General features: G+C 45.9%; 2 protein-coding genes across 2 annotated transcripts in view; one reads left to right on the top strand and one right to left on the bottom strand.

Annotated features, from left to right (window-relative positions):
* Positions 1 to 8,605, top strand: part of FHIP1A (FHF complex subunit HOOK interacting protein 1A) — a 225,921-nt gene extending 217,316 nt beyond the window's left edge. The window contains exon 13 of the mRNA XM_012783711.3: positions 1,230 to 8,605. Within this exon, the coding sequence (XP_012639165.1) occupies positions 1,230 to 1,483 (254 nt within the window). The 3' untranslated portion in view covers positions 1,484 to 8,605. The remainder of the gene's footprint in view (positions 1 to 1,229) is intronic.
* Positions 8,606 to 8,985: 380 nt separating this feature from the next.
* The window catches only part of GATB (glutamyl-tRNA amidotransferase subunit B), a 71,470-nt gene continuing 63,795 nt past the window's right edge, over positions 8,986 to 16,660 (bottom strand). Inside the window, exons 12-13 of the mRNA XM_012783713.3 lie at positions 10,839 to 10,973; positions 8,986 to 9,422 (exon numbers count right to left, since the gene is read on the bottom strand). Of these exons, the coding sequence (XP_012639167.2) occupies positions 9,273 to 9,422; positions 10,839 to 10,973 (285 nt within the window). The 3' untranslated portion in view covers positions 8,986 to 9,272. The remainder of the gene's footprint in view (positions 9,423 to 10,838; positions 10,974 to 16,660) is intronic.

Here is a 16,660-nt window from a genome sequence, read left to right as displayed (position 1 = left end):
CAAGGTTGACAGTGCCTTGGTGGAGTCAACCCCTTTGTCCTCACTCTGTGGTCAGGGTATGTGGCATCTGCAGAAACATAGCAGAAGACAGATTCTCACCGACTTTTCCAGTTTTTTATGGCATTAAAACTGTGATATGCCTTAATCTAAAAAGATATTTAAAGCAATAAAGTGGAAGATTTTTTTTTTAACACTAAAGACTATAGTAGTGAGATGTGGAAAGTACTATAAATGTCAAGAATTTTTAGTACTGCAGTTAAGCAACACTCTGGGAAGAGTGTTGAAAAATGGGACTGAATTCTAGAAAAGCAGCCAAAATAATAAGGAGCTTGAATATGATGATTTATAAGAAGGAATGGGACTGTTTGTGTAGGGGCAGAGGAAGGCATAAATAATTCCTACAAATATTAGTATATGTGGGCTGGTGATGTTAAGGAATGAAATAGTCAGGGAAGTTGAACCATTTTAATTAGTAAAAACTGATTTGATAAGAAAATATGAATCATTTGAATATGTTAAAGTTTGGGCTCATATCATCTTAGACCTTAGTTATTGAAACTGAGATGGAAACCCCTGGAAACCCTGTCCCCCCTGGTTGCAAGAAGTTCTTAGTCTCCAACTTCCTCTCCATTATTTCTATGGATCAAAAGGAATCTTCCACTCTCCTTTTATATAAAAGGTTAGAGATCTCGCTCAGAAGGAGACTGGGGGTCAACGGGGAGCCCTGAAGTCTGCAGCAGCAGAGAGTAGCTCATTTAACCCAGCCTCCCTGCCGTAGCTCTGCTCTGTGGCCAGGGCTAAACAGGCAAAGGGAGAGCGGTCACCCCGTACTGGGAGGCTGTGAGAGCAGGTGGAGTTCCTTGTCATCCCTAAATAAACATCCTGGCGAGCTAGGTCTTCACTCGGTTGATGCCAGTGGTAGGAGAGGCCTTTTTCATTTTTCTCCCCCACATTCTGGGCACGGGGGGTTCTTGACAGACCTATATTCTTGCCACAATTTTTGCACAAAGTTTCTTATACAGGATTTGGGGTAAAAATCTCACATGGAGGTTATTTGTTGCGCAGATATGTGTGTCACATAGTGCTTAAGGGCTGTCTTCAGGATTTAACCAGTTAGAGGAACTGCAACTGTGATTAGATACCCTCCACTACCCCTGCCTCCCAACACACACACTTCACTTAAGAGGGTGGACAGAGGGTCACTATGGCCGTCTTCTTTCTGGTTTCAGATCCCATTCAGGAGGCTTCTAGGACAGGAAGTGGAAAGAACTTTCTGGATGGTCCTCCAAGAGTACTTCAGCCCTTCTTGGCAAACAGAGGCAGAGTGGCTGGGGCACCTCCAAGCCTGCCCCTGCCTGTGAGGAACACCATGCTGGCCGCTGCCCTCTTCCCTGAGTTCCTGAAGGAACTGGCTGCCTTGGCCCAGGAACACTCCATTCTGTGCTACAAGATTCTGGGTGACTTCGAGGACTCCTATTGTTAGCTTTTTTTTTTCTTCTTTTTTTTTTTCAAAATAGAGGTTCTTGTTTTATAAGGTTTTAGTGTCTTGACTGAATGTTAAATGCAAAGCTGCTTACAAAAATTTCTACTTTGAAATTTCCTGACAATACTTGATTTGTGGGAGGGGAATTTTCTATATATCTCCTCTCTCTCATGCCGGGTCTTTCCACCTTACGTTGTGTAGAATGTAAGCCTCATAAGCTGATTGCTCCCTTGGTGGTTTTCTTTGCTCAGTTTTTCCTCCTTGCATTTTTTGGTGGTTATTCTCTCTGCACCCTTGAGTCATTCATCTTGCAGCTCAGATTGCATCAATCAAATATTGGGGCTCAGTGATTTCTGGAAGTGCTCCGTGTCAGAAGGCCAGCTCTTCAGCAGCCCATGGGAAGAAACACACCTGCCGCTGCGCAGATGCTCCTGCTGCCTTCTGCATTTCGGCCTCCATTTTATAAAAGGGAAGACTAAAGATGGAGCCCCCTTGCCTCCACACATAAGCACATGTCACACGTCCCTTTTAACTGTATTCCAGCACTTGTCTTCTGCCCAGCATGTTGCCTTATGGTGCAGGCAACTCCACCAGTCTCAGCTGTCTGCCTGGAAAGTCAGATGTTGTTGGAGAGAATTTGGGATGCAGAGAATTTTTCTTGTTGCTTGAGAACTTACTTTAATCAGTATGGCACTACCTAAACACTAAATGTAGCCTTATTTTAGTAAGATTTGCACAAAATTGGGTATACGTATGCAAACTGTTACTTTGGTTTTCAGGAGTTTGAGCAGATAAAGTATGGTATTATATACTATATAAGAACACAGCCATTGTTATTTTTTAAGTGTTTTATGAAAAGAAATAGATTAACTTGTGAAGCCATTTCATAGTGGGTTTTTTGGGGGAAAGTATGGAGTGGGGGAAAAAGATAAAGATAAACTAAATGCAGCCTTTAAAAACACTGGTAATTATTTAAAATTATGTTTGCTTTTGCTAACATGTTGCATTTTGTAGAGAGACAGGAAGCATACAGCCTACTTTGGGAGCTGGGATATAATGCAAACGAGTCTCAGGGTGTCCTGCAAAGCCAAGTGCCTGCTGGGGACTCGCTCCACGTGGAAGTGCTGCCTTCTGAGTAATGGGGTTCATTAGAAGGCCCCAACATGCTGTCTGTATTTATTCAGCCTGCTCCAGGAGACATAATTATACTTAGAGCCACAGCCATGCTAAACCACCACCAAGCAGGGAAACAAAGAATAAGTGTGGGCTAAAAATGAGACCATAAACAACTGATATTCATGGATATTAAATTCCACTCCCCTCTATTTTGGGCCCAGGTCAGCGGATGAGAAGCAGGTAATGAGCATGCTCTCCCTGTCTGGAGGGAAATTGAAAGACCGGGTTCTCTCTTTTTCTTTGTGGGCATCTCTGTAGAGCCCTGAGGCAGCGGCGGGTCGGGTGCTTGTGCCGTAAGAGCGCCTTTTGTTCTTAATCAGGCCCCTAGCGCGTAGGAAGGGGAATGCAGGAGAGAGTCACTTGTGGACACTGCAGAGCAGAGGCGGCCCTTTTGTGCTTCGGCTTTATAATGAGAACTTGAGAGGCAGCCCCGTAGCACAAGGGCACCAGGAGATCCCGCCTAGGTTGGGTGAGCTGTTAGGAGCCAGCCTCACAGTGGTTCATAATACAAGCAAGAAACCAAAGACACTACCTGTTCATCACACGTTTCTGTTTGTCTTGAGAAGTGGTTTGCTCAGCTGTGGTGCAGCAGCTAGAAGGTATGAGGCACGGCATTCTGGCCTGCTTGTATCTGCACTGCCCACATGTCTCCGTCAGAAAAGAAGGTAGCTTAAGGTAGAGAAGGAACAGTTAAAGGTGGAATTTAAGTTGTAGATTATTATCCTCTAACTTTGTTTTGCACAAGTATTTATCTTCTTGTTTGGACTTACCAGGTCACAGAATGCTAAAGTCACATCTGGAAACTGTGTTCTTTGGCTTTTTATTTGATTTACACCTCTCTCCATTATCCGGTGGTGGTGTCAGTTCTTCCTGAGTCTGTAGTTCTTTATTATAGGACACCGTGGTTCCTTTGTGCAACGTGCCCTTTGGGAAAGAGATTGATTTTGTGCCTCTTATTTTTTTCAATAGGTACTGAAGCAGATTTACTTTAAAGGAGGACAGAGATGACAGGCAGGAAAATGTAACTTCCCATGGTGGAGTCTGGCAGCAAATTCACACAATAACCCCCCCCCCAACTTCCTACTTGGAATTGGAAACAGGCTCATGTTTCTGAATCCATCGCAGGCCTCCTCCAGAGGGTTGTATCTGGGCTTTTGCAAAATGAAGTCAGAAAATTGACCTGGAAATACAGTATAGAGAATAGAAAAGCCAGCGTAGTTGAGTGAAATAACCAGAAGTGGGTTATTCAGGGCAGGGGATGGACATGCTAAAAGAAAAACAGCAGAGACCTGAGGCTACAGATAGAAGAGCAGATTCTGAAAGATTCAGGCGAGTGAACATTGGTCTAGGCAGATATGAGGACACCATGTAGCAGGCAGGTAAAGTAGAATATTCCACTCCCAAGACAAATAGGTGAGGCCCTTAGAAATATGGTTTTGTGTAATGAATTCGGGGGGAAATTTTTGAAGATATCTGGCATGCTTAAAATGTGGTCTGAGAGTGTTCCATATGATAGGCTCCCACATCAGTTGCTGTGCTACTTGTTGGAGGAACATGGGGGAGAGAGGAAGAGGAGGCACAGGCCTTTGGGGCAGCCCCGGGGCTGGTGTCGCTGTGGCTGGCCTGCTGGGCCTGGGCAGTAGAGGTGAGTGTGTCAAGGGTTGCTGGAACATCACAACATTAACCTCGATGCAAAATTCAGGGTCTGATTTAAAGTTCTAGACTGAGTGAATTTTGTGGCTCAAAACATATGAGAGCACTGGGATATTTAAAATTGATTTTTGGAAACGGCCAAGTAAATGTTTTTAAAATTTTAAACAAAGAAATTCAAACATAATTTCATGGGGGGAAGCTGTAATTTCCCAGCCATGAAATGGGGATGCTGGAATAATCAATTAGAGATGTGATTTTCTTTGTCATTAGATATTTCCTTTCCCTGGTATTTAGAGGAATTTTGAAGTTGTCCCCATTTTGCTTAGTATTATTTTGGAAAATACTTTGATGTGCTGAGGTTGGAGTTGATGTCTCTGTTATATAGAGGGAGGATGCACTCAATGCTTTTACAGGTACTCAGGAGGCTTTTATTTATGTCTGACGTACTTGTTGGTTTTAATCCATTGAGATACATGGAGCCAGGGTGTTGTCAGGAAAGCATCCTCTTATGAAGAGAATCCACAAACAGGTATGTGAATGTTTGGGTTGCCTATTTAATCTGGGCAGCCAGGGGCATGCAGGGTTGGAAGCTGGTTTCATTTTTTCTGAATCAGCTTGGCTGTAGTGGTCATGTGGGTTGATTCCCAGGTCTGTTTAGAGGTTTAGGGTTGTGGCTGGGCTGCCCCTTCTGAGTCTGGCTCAGTGTGTCTAGGTGGCCTTCAGTAGGGACGCACTGCCCAGCAGGGGTGGGACCTGACATTGGTGTGACGTTAAATATCTGCAAACGCTCCAGTCGTCATTTAAGGGTAGTTCAATTTAATTGCTAATTACCAATTCCGTGTTTACTGAAATGGCTGTCATGCTAGCTGTTTTTATGAAACACTGTATTGCAGGACAGCTATTATTGCATGTGCTATTTCAAGTCACTGGGCCAGGCCAATGTCATGCGTGGTTGCTGTGAAGCTCAGCCTGCTTTGCAGTATTCGCTCTTCCAGGAAACTGCAGTCCTCTTGGAGCTGAGGCCAATCAGCTTGAAGTGATTAAGAAGACACTCTAGGCCCCTTCTAGCTTCGGCTGTCAGTCTGTAAATCACATAACACTAATTCTCCATCAAATAACAGCTTAAAACAGAACACTGTCAAGCCAGTTTATATTCCACCCTTAAATCACATCATTGAGGAAATATTTTAAGAGAATGGAGTTGACTCTTTTTTTTTCCTTTTTCAATGACCATCATAAACCTAATGCTTTAGAAGGAGCTCTCAGAAGACTAAGAATGGTTTTCAGGATAATTTTGCCTCAGTAAATTCTCTCTACATCCAGGCATTTATTAGGCCATTACTTGTTTTGGGAGGACAGATTACCCTAGCAGCTCATTAACTGGATAAATAGGGCTTTAGTGAAAGATTTTTGGTGAGATTCTTTAGGACAGAGTGGGGAAGCCTTCAGTTCTTTGTCCTTTTTGCACATAGAATCCTGGAACAGATGATGATGTTAGCGAGGACTGACCTTTCTTATCCTGTCAGGTCACTATGGATTTTGTTCCTGTCTTAAAAGATGTAAGTAAACCTAACGCTGTCACCCACACAAGTAACAAGACTGCCAACAGGATTCCATCAGCATGAGTTCGATATGCATTTCAGGCATCTTTTGGAGAGTTTGGATTTACTTTATCATTTTAGCACTCGACAAAGGTGGTGGAAGCTCTCAGGCCAGATTATAAATTTCATGGAGCTGAGGCCGCAGAAGCCTGTGCTGCTTAGTGTGTCAGCTTACTTTTTATTGGGACAAGTCTACAAAAGGTCCACCTGTGAAAAGGCTACTTTTTGCCCTGCAGATATTTTAAAAGAGGGATGGTAGTGATGCCCTTACGTACATGACTTTTGCTAAGCTATCTGACTAAGGGAGGCCATGAGAGGGTTCCGTTTGGATGCTTCCATCTCACAACCCAGGGTCAGCGCTGCTCAAAAATAATCCACCAATGCGTTTGTCTAAAACCTGCCGTAGAAGCGTGGCAGCCACTTCCATGCTGCTTACGGTGATGGGTAAAGAACATGGCCTTTCAGGTAGATCTGGTGGTTTTTTTTCCAATAGCTACTATGCAGAATCCTTGAAACAATGCAGATAAAATTCAGTTGAAATGAAAAGTACAGTATACATTGTGGGTTGTGGCCGTAAGTGATATACTGAATTAACCAACTCAAAGCTGGAGGAGGCTGTGTACTTTCAAAAACTTCATGGCCTTCTTCCAGATTAGCAATAATTACTAAAGGAAAAAAAAAAAGGTGGTGGTGGTGGGGGGTTCCTAGCTAAAATATCCTTACCTTGGTGCAATAATGATCTTAAGTTCTTTTTCCTAGGACACCTCCATCTTGAAAGAGAGGAACAGAAGTTCACTTTGATGCATAAACTGGACTGAGATAAATAGCTCCTTTCTAGATCTGAATGACCCAGAATGTAAAAGCCTAGTGTAGTTAGTAGTTGGTATCACCAGCCTCTCTTACAAATGGGCTCCATAAATCCATTAATCTGTTTCATAAAGTAAGGGAACCTTTACTGAACACTTCCTCTATGCCAGGTAGTATGCGGGTGCTGGGGCTGTTCCTCCCGTCCCACCAGCCAGCCTCTTCAAGCAGCACATACAGTTTGGGCCTGACCAGACAGAGCTGGTTCAAGCCAGTTTTCCAGTACATTCCGCTTTCAGTCAGACCCTCCGCATTATACACCGGCCTACAGGTGTGTGGATTCTAATGACAGATGGCAATGGCTTCTCTATGGGGCCAACTCGTACACTGTAATAAGATTCTCCTAGGAATAGTAAACCCCTAACTAGACTAAATTCAGACTCACACAAGAATGTAAGATTGTATTTCACTACGGCCGTTTATGAGCAAAGCTGTACTTCGTGAATTTTTTAGGCTGTTATGTAAACATATCTCACAACTATCTCATCAGGCTCCATTCAGGGCTGTATTTTAGTTTTCTTCTAGTAGCAGTGGTAACGTACGAAGTCCAGTTTTCAGGATTTCAGAAGTTGGCATTCAAGACAACAGGCAGTTGTCAGAGCTGAACCAGAATTAGTCTGTAAAGATCAAGTGTTTTAGTGATGGCATTTTTCTCTGGGAATGATCCGTCCGTAATATGGTTTTCATTTGATATAATAGTTTGGGTAAACTGTCTTTGGCTGCATCCCCATTTAAGTAAGCTCTTAATTTCAAACGGTCTGGAAAGATTATTTCTTCAGTGCTTCGTGTATGGTTTAATCACCAAGAAGCCAGAACTTTTGGTGAAAATGGAATTTACAAAACAAAACCGAAACTTGTTTCTTAGAAAATAAAGATCCTGCCAGATTCCAATTTCAGATTACCTTTGCCCATTTGTAATTCAGTGACTTGCTGAGCAAGTAGAATTGATTTTACCTTTCTCTCTTATAGAGAGGTTTGGTAAAAATTACTTTTAGACCCAGTGGTTTTCCGTACTGCAACAGATCGTGGAACAGTTGTCTTCCTGGATGACGTAACATATTTTCTTATAATTCAAAGTCACTAATTTTTTTAAATGTTATTTTTAAAAAATGCCACCTCCCCCTTGTCTAAAATAAACCACACAACTGGTTTCCTTCCTTTCTCTCTCTTTTTGGCTGGGCAAGAAGGACACTTTTCTTATCACTATTTCTTAGGAAGTCCTGGGACACTACAAGGCAGGAACCATTGGTCGCTAAATTGGAATGGGGGGGGGGCCACTTTCCTCCAGTTCCGCAGCTGCCACTGGAGTACCCTTCACAACAGAAGCGTTTCTGTTGTTCTCAGTAGGCCAGAGAATTCACAGCTCAAAATCGGGGCCTCCAAAGAGTTTCTTCTCTTGCAGGTGTCACTGTTTGACAAGTATGCTTTTTAAAAACAGCATTTGCAAAACCGGTCTTTAAAAGCAAGCACGTGAGTCAGAGGTAACGAAGGCACATAATGAACAAAGGAGCGAGTGCTCCAGTGCAGTGGAAACAGTACTGTCGTGAGGACAGGAGCGCAGGCGGCCCAGCGTGCCTTGTGATGCTGTCAGCTGCACCGTGATTATTGTTAAAGGTCATGATTTGGATTTACTAGTTTATAATATTCTTTCCACGCAAAACAAATCAGTTTGATGTTACAGCTTTTTTTCTGTTTATCTTTTGTGGCCTGAGGATTGGAGGGAGTTGTGGGGGGAATTGTGTCACCTGCACAATCTTTGAAGTGTAAGTTAATTTTTTATGTGATATTTCAGCATATATTTTATTCATTAAATTTATTTGAAAACTTCTGTTGCATTTTTTTAAAAAAATTCATTTATTCTCTGATCTATGCCTTCTAAAATCGGTAGGGAGTTGAAGTGGCAATATCACTTTACTCAGTGGACCAGCTGGTTACCACAAATAGACACCTGATACTAATACTGATAACATTCTCTTCCCACACCCTCTTGAGACCTCCCTAAACATGTGTTTCCACTGTGCCAATTTATTTTATTGTGTTTTCATCTTCATTTACCTGTTTTTAGGTCTAAATATACTGCACCCAAATTATAGTCCCTTGATCACAGCTAACCTGCTAATGCCCAGCACCTAGAACAACGGCCAGCCCTTAGCAAGTGCTCAAAAATACTTGTTGAACGAACCATAGAATGAAGTTGTCTTAGAATGGTAACAGTATTTGAAACACACATTTTATTTAGTTTAGAATTACTAAACAAAAGAACGTGTTATTCCCTAACCACAGCTCTGCCATCATGATGCCTTTGCTGTCAGTGAAGCAAATGGGGTTGCAGCTGTGTTCTCTGTGGAGGCCGCGCCCCAGGCCCGGGGTCCAGAGGGCGAGGACTCGGGCAGGACACAGCTCGTGGAAGGTGTGGCTCGGGCTGGGGACTGCGAGATGCCAGCTCCCAGGGCACAGGACGTCAGCTTTCTCAGGGGCCGCTGCACCGCTCTCCCTCAGGCCGGGGGACAGGACCCGTGGCAGGACAGCTGCTTCTCCAGAGTCGCCTTTATCACAGCTGGATCTGCTCGGCTGAGAGTCGCCTTCCGGACCAACCCAATCAGTTTATTTATGGCTCTGGGGTTGCCCTTCTTCACATCCATTACCTTTAGAGATGGACATTGTTTAAGAGGAGAGAATGAAGAGACTCATACCTAGAAATCCCAAACTAAGGTTTAAGTTTACTGAAAATTAAATTCAGTTTCTTCTTCCCATTAGTATTAGATATAAAATGAGGAAAGGACAAAGGGAGGGAGCACTTCTGAGGAGGTTTCCAGGCTCCTGTTTTCAGAGGAGGTTTCTGCCACTCTGCCTTCTGATTAAAATGAATGAGAAGTGACCACCAACAGCTAGAGAAGCATGCGTGCAGGAACCAGCACACTCTCCTTTGGGGCGCCACAATGACACGAGGACACAGACTCCTAAGTGCACAATGCCCTGGAGATGCGTCCCGGCCCGGGCGGTGAGGACACCGCTCTGATTCTCCAGTGATGTTCAGCAGCTGCAGAAGCGCACAGCTTGCTTCCCCCCGCGCCGCCTGACCAGATCCCTTTATTAGAAAGCAGATCTATGAATTGGCAGCTCGTGCAGAGCCGGGGGAGGGGGGTGACGCAGGAGGCGCCGAGTTCCTGTCAAACAGCCCTGACTATCAGGCCGAGGGCTCCGACCTCCTGCTCTGCCGCGTCTCGGCGGCAATAATGGCACAGGACTCGTGGTGTCTTTATCAGTCACTACAGATGAGGCAGGATGATGGAGATTGCCGAGACCCCTCGCGGGCTCATTTTCCTTATCAAGAGCTTTTTACAGAGCTGTTAGTGTCCCTGGCAGGCTGATAGGTGAGTGGGTATTATTCTGAAAAAGATACTAACAATTATTTTTCCCCCAATGAAAAATACGACCAGACAATATGATTAGACTTGAGGAGGGAGGGTTGCCTCATTGTAGCTTTCCTACCTTGTGCTGTGCTAAGAACACAGAACGACCTGGTTTTTAGCCATGCTCCTGTCAAGGATTTTCTCCACAATTTACAAATCCTTTTTCCTTCTACCTTTCTTCCCACCTCTTAAAGACAGGAAGTTTCCGTATCTTCCCTGGTCCCCTGCAGCAATGCCTGTGGGTTTATGGAGAGGTCATCCTTACGAAGTAGAACTAGCCACACCAGATTCGAAGTGCCAACCCTGGGAGAGGGCAGCAGGCTGGGAGGGCAGAAACCTGGATTTCATGAGTGTGGCTCATGCCCCTTTAAACCACCCCTCGGTGGAGAGTAAACTCCAGAGTGGGAGGACTTCTTATAGGAAAAGAAGTTGTATTTTTCCATTATTCACCTAATTTCATCTATTTTGACCTTAACTAAAGAGCTGACAATAGTAATTAGGGAATTATTGATGAAACTTGGCCCCCCATTATTAGGAAGAGCCTCTGGGCTGCAACTGCGAGTGGCGGAAAGGCTCTTGGCTGTGTCTCTGGGCTGGCCCTGCAGGCTGCCCTGGCACCGCCCCCCACCCCCAGCCTGTGATAGTCACCACTTGAGGATGTCCCTGCATCACGGAGTGGCAGAGCTGTTCCAGTGCCTCTTGGTCCTGCATGAGTTCAAGCTTCTTTTCTGACACGATCTGCGCTGGAGTCTTCCCTTCATTCTTCCACAACTCCTCAAACACCTACAGGCCGGAGGAGAGAGAGAGAAGGAAAGAGAAGCGGAGTCAGCCCTTTTGCCAGCTCCGCTTGCTGCTGCTGTGGCATGTGCGGCTGGGGCAGGGGTGAGCAGATTTAATTAAGACCCAGCTGCGTGGGCCTGGCCCGAGGGGGGAAAGGGCGCCTGGCTGCCCCGCTGGCGCCCTGTCTGGCCCGAAAATCCCTGACAGACGGCCAGGGAACCAGGCCCCTCTAGATGGAGATAAACCCCCAGTTTCCTCCTGATGCTGAACTTCTCCCTCGGTACAGAGAAGAGAGGCCTCTGCATCAGCCCGGTGCCCACTGTGCCCAGAGAGATGGTGAGTCCCCCCCAGCTGCCGACTCAGACCCGGCTGCTCCCCGCAGGCAGAGGGGCCACAGAAGGCGTGGGCATGACCATCACTCACAGACTCCTGCTCACGGCAGTCAGAGGGCCCGTGATGGATCTGTCTACGTCCCCTGAATTAATTAATTGAGGTGACATTGTAGTGAAGGATGGGGCTCTACAGGCTGCAGGAAGTAACCACTGCACTTAAAGTCCAGAAGCTCGGCCTGCTGGGAAACATGACTGGGGGAGGGGGGAGAGGAAAGTAGCCCCATAATGAAGATACAAAATGGAGAGTAACTAAAAACCTACACTATAATCCACCGGGGGCCCTGGCCTACCACATAATCTCCTACAGGTAGGGCTGATCCAAATCTGACTAGGATAATTCACAGTTAATAGTCTGTGTATTTTTCTGCTTAAAAAATGACAACAAATCCCACAACTGATCAAACCTGGAAGAAAAGGAAAAGATTTTTAAGGAAGGCATTTTCTAGGATGCTTATTTTCCTCATGTTTTCTAGTGTCAGCCAGAGTGGGGGTGTCCTCTGCCAGCCCCCTGCTGGCACCGCCTCCCTCCAGGGCTGCAGTCACTACGCAGCACGGAGCCCTGCCTGTTACCTTGCCCCCACCTAGACGGCCCAACCGGGAGCCATTCATCCCTCCTGGAAAAACAGCCCTCTTCAAAAATTAGCACGTGCAGCAAAGCAATGTAGGGGAAGATGCTCTGAGGTTCAGCAGGGCTCAAAGTTTCCCCCAGTCAAAATCAAAACAAACTGCAAATATTTATCACGGGTACAACAGAACCGTACCTTCAGCCGGCTCATTAGAGCGTGCAGCAACCGTGGCAGGGAGGGGCGCTTGGTGGGTCCTTGTGCAAGGCCCCATGGGCACCCCTCTGGCCACCGCTGCCCAGCCCTGCCTGCTCAGGGAAAGCCTGCCCCTACGCTTACAAAATGCAGGACACACATGCCTCTAACTCGGTTCATCAAATATTCACGAAGCCTGACAATGAGGAAGGCGTTGAGAGAGGTGCACACAGCAGGAAGGATTTTCCCTGTCCTCAACACGCCTGTTCATGGAGTGTCAGCAGCACGGAGACTGTAGACCAGAACATTTTCTAACACAGTTTATACTTGGAAGCTGCCCCATAGCAAGTCTTAAGAGACTCTCTGCCCTCTTACCCTTACATGTTTATTTTTCTTGAATTGAAACTTAAATTTTTAAAAACATTTTTCTAATTATGTTAATACATGTTCACTGCAGAAAATAAGGAAATACAGAAAAGATAAAAAGAAATCACCTGCATTCCTGTTCAAGATAACCAATGCTAATATTTTTGTTTTTCCTTCCCATCTTTTTCTTTGTTTTGTAGCACAGTAACCATAAAGTGCGTACAATTTGTGTCCTTTTCCCCCCCACTTACTACAGAAATACTTTTATATTAAACAATGCAATATTCATCAGATATATTATCATAACTTAATTAAATCCTCCCCTACTGGGAGGTAGCTAGGCTTTGACCAGTGTTCATTTTGTTCATCTACATAGATCCCCCAAAAAGCTCCTAGTTGAAAATGTCTAACATTCAGGAAGAGAAAGGTCTCAAAACAGAAACCACCAGTGAGGACTTGCTCATAAAGAAGCTACACTGCGACTCTTTCCAGGAACGCGGGGCGGAGGCACTCAGCAGACACAGCCGCGGCTGGAAGCAGGGCAGCCGGGCCCTCCTGGGTCCGCGTCTGTGCCCACACGGGGGAGTCTCCCAGCCTGCTGCGGGCTGGAAGCACAGGGGACACCGAGAGCCGAGCAGCCACCTCTGCCAGGCCCTGGTACCGCTGAGGCCTGACGGCTCAAATGCTAGTTGGATTTGCCTGGGCCCAAACCACCGGATTGGTGGCGGTGTGCTTGGGGCACTTCCAACCCACACCGTTCAGAAGGCAACACAGTGCACCGCCAAGACAGATGCTTTTAAACGCAGTGAGGCTGGCTGCTCGCTGAGAGGGTGGGGCAGGTGGGTTGGGGCACAAAGCAGTGACACCACAGAAATGTCATTCAGCAGCCTCCAGGAACAAAGGGGAGCCCTTTGTTGCTCTTTACTCCCAGAGTCAGGACATAATAACTTCGCAGTTACTGAAGCGGCCACTACAGCACAGACCCCCAGCTCCCTGGGCTGACACAGATGACTCCAGCTGTCCCATCCGCTGCGAATTCCTATTTAAAACAAGGACTGTGTAGTCCTGGCTGGAGCCAGCAGGGTGGGAGCCACAGAGCTGGGCAGGCCCTGTCTCCTGGCCAGACTCTCCTGCTCCCCTGGCCCTCCTGACACTCCCATGATTGCCTCTGTGGCTGCCGAGCCTTGTGCTGCGGCATAAATCCTCGGCTTTTGTCCGTGCGTAATCACGCCCTGGGAAGTGCTATCCAAGTGCCATTGTTTCTGGCCAGGAGTGCAGCTCCCGGCCGCTGCTGCTGCTCACTCAGGACAAACACACGTAACAAGGATTTCCAGTGCAGTGCTGGCCCTGGGTGTCAATAAGCGGCACCAAAAGCATGGGGTGACGCAGGCTGGGAGTCCCCAGTCATGCAGAGACTCGGGGCCAGCTCTGACAGATGGGACAGGCTCAGTCTTTGGTTCCCTGGGGACCGGATTCACACACCCTCTTCGTCACTGCTACCCAACTGTCTCTCCAACTAAAGCTATTTTTAAAGCATCTCGAAGGAAAGTACACAGGCCCCTGCCTGCCCCAGACTTCCAAGGTGAGGGTGTGGAGGACAGACCTGCTGATGGCAGGGAGGGAGCTGTGACAATTACAGAGAAAGGAGACCCCTCTGTGGTCACAGAGACCCTCTCTGTGGTCAAAGGCAAGGACTGAGAAAGGTCATTCTCTTCTCAAAAAGCACGAACATCAACCTGAGCCCCTCAGAGCAGGGCACAGTAACACGTGCAAAGAACCGAAGCACTGAGAGAGGAAAAGACATCCAGTCATTTGCAACGCAGCTTTAGCTCTTGATATAACATTTTCTATGTTAAAAGGTTTTTGGCGATTTCTCTTTAAAGAGGAGATTGGGTAAATGACACACTTGTGTGTTAAATGTGATTTCCGTCTCTACAGAACCCGATCCAGCCCAGTGCCACTGGGACATCAGCTGGACGGTCCTCGGAGATGGGATCATCCACATCTGTTTCCAGGCGTGCACAGAGACGCGTGTACACCCTGCACCATTCCCCGAGCCCTGATCCGACCAGCAGCCTGGACATCCGGGCCTCAGTGTCACCAGAAATCCCGGGAGGCTGTGAGTCCTGTTAGCTGTGAGAGTCTGATGTTCCAAGCTGGCCCTGCCTCCAGTGAGGGGAGGGGGTGGGCACTGCCACTCGCCACTTCAGTACACAGCCCCGAGTCTGGTGAGAGGAACGCAGGATGCTTCTGTCTACGGTTATCAGGAGGTTGCTCATGATGACACAGAACCTTCCAGTTTCTATTTCTGTTTCTGAAAAAATAGGGCTGCTTCATGGCAGCAAACTCCTGACTCCCCTGGCCCTGGCGTGCTGAAGGGACAAGGTTTGTAAATCTCAGAGACACTGCTGGGACACCCGGGAGGAGGGTGCAGCGAAACATGTAAGGAATGAAAGTGATGGGCAGTGGCAGACAGGCGGGGACAGACAAATAACAAATTAGAAAACAAAGGGGAGAGTCTCTGGATTTCAGAATGTTCTCAGGAAACGATGATTCTTTCTGTGTGTCTGTCATCGCTAGGATGACACTCGGTCACCTTTTCTCACCCCCTGGCCATCAAATCACTTAATGGGGCCTCTTCCCATCTTGTCAGAGGCAACATCAATAACCAGTGGAATCAGAGTCTCTCTGCTCTGGCTCACAGGTTTCTAAAATCTAAGGCATTCTTGGACCCTTCTGTTAAACTCAGAAAAAATTAATGGCAACACATTTTTTCTTATTTTAACAAAGCACAATATAGAAAAAACAAGACACAAAAATACCTTCAATATAATTAGTCATTATGGAAATGCAGATCAAATCCACAGTAAGATACTACCTCACACCCACTAGAATGGCTACAATCAAAAAGATGGACGATAACAAGTGCTGGCGAGGGCATGGAGAAACTGGACCCCATGTACATTATAGGTCGGAATGTAAAATGGTGCAGCTGTCTTGGAAGATTGTTTGGCATTTCCTCAAAGTGAAATTACCCAGAAGTTCCATTACTACAGGTATTCTTCACCTAAGAACTTTGAAAACATATACTCACAAACTTGTACATGAATGTTCAAAGCTGCATTATTTCTAATAGCCAAACTGTAGAAGCCACTCAAATGTCCATCAACTGATAAATGGATAGACAAAATATGGTATACTGGCCAGGTGCGGTGGCTCACACCTGTAATCCCAGCATTTTGGGAGGCCAAGGTGGGAGGATGACTTGAGGTCAAAAGTTCAAGACCAGCCTGAGGAACACAGGTGAGATCCTGTCTCTCCAAAAAATAGAAAAATTAGCCGGGTATGGTAGTGCACACCTGTAGTCCCAGCTACTCAGGTGGCTGAGGCAGGAGCATCGCTTGAGCCCAAAAGTTGGAGGCTGCAGTGACCTATGATCACACCACTACACTCCAGCCTGGGTGACAGCAAGACCCTGTCGCCAAAACAAACAAAAAAACAGTATATTCCATACAATGGAATATATTTAGCCATAAGAAAGGAGTGAAGTACTCTACATGCTACAACATGGATGAATCCTGAAAACATTGTTAGTGAAAGAAGCCAGACACAAAAGGCCACATGTCGTATGAGTCCATTTATGAGTCTAGAACAGGCAAATCCACAGAAACAGAACACAGATTTTGTGTGTTAGTGGTTCCCTAGGGGAAGGGGTCAATAGGGAGTAATGAGCACAGGGTTTCTTTCCTGCGATGATAAAAATGTTCTGGAATATATGGTGGTGATGGTTGCACAGCTTTGTGAATATACTAAATAAAAACCAATGAACTGTATACTTAAAAATAAAATTTAAAAAAGAACACGAAAACATCGTATTTTTTAAAGTCATTGTCTCTCTAACCTCATGTCTACTCATCCATCTTCCTTCATTTCCTCCTTCTGCATATATGCTTGGCTAGATGCCTGGAATGATATTCACCCAATATTAATGGTAGTTATTTCAAGATGGTAGAATTTGAGAATCTTTGTATTTTTTTGTATGTAGATTCTTTATAACATATATTAGTTTCCCCCAGAAAATCAATGATTTTCCTAAAAGCAGAAAACAAAAAGTAGAAAATGAAAAAGCAGCCCCCCCTCCAAGGCAATGATATGTAAGATTCCCTTACATAGC

This window comes from Microcebus murinus, chromosome 15, assembly GCF_040939455.1.
Source record: "Microcebus murinus isolate Inina chromosome 15, M.murinus_Inina_mat1.0, whole genome shotgun sequence".
Lineage (NCBI taxonomy): Eukaryota > Metazoa > Chordata > Mammalia > Primates > Cheirogaleidae > Microcebus > Microcebus murinus.
The sequence above is the reverse complement of the archived record's forward strand: the minus strand, read 5'-3'. Positions and strand labels throughout refer to the sequence as shown.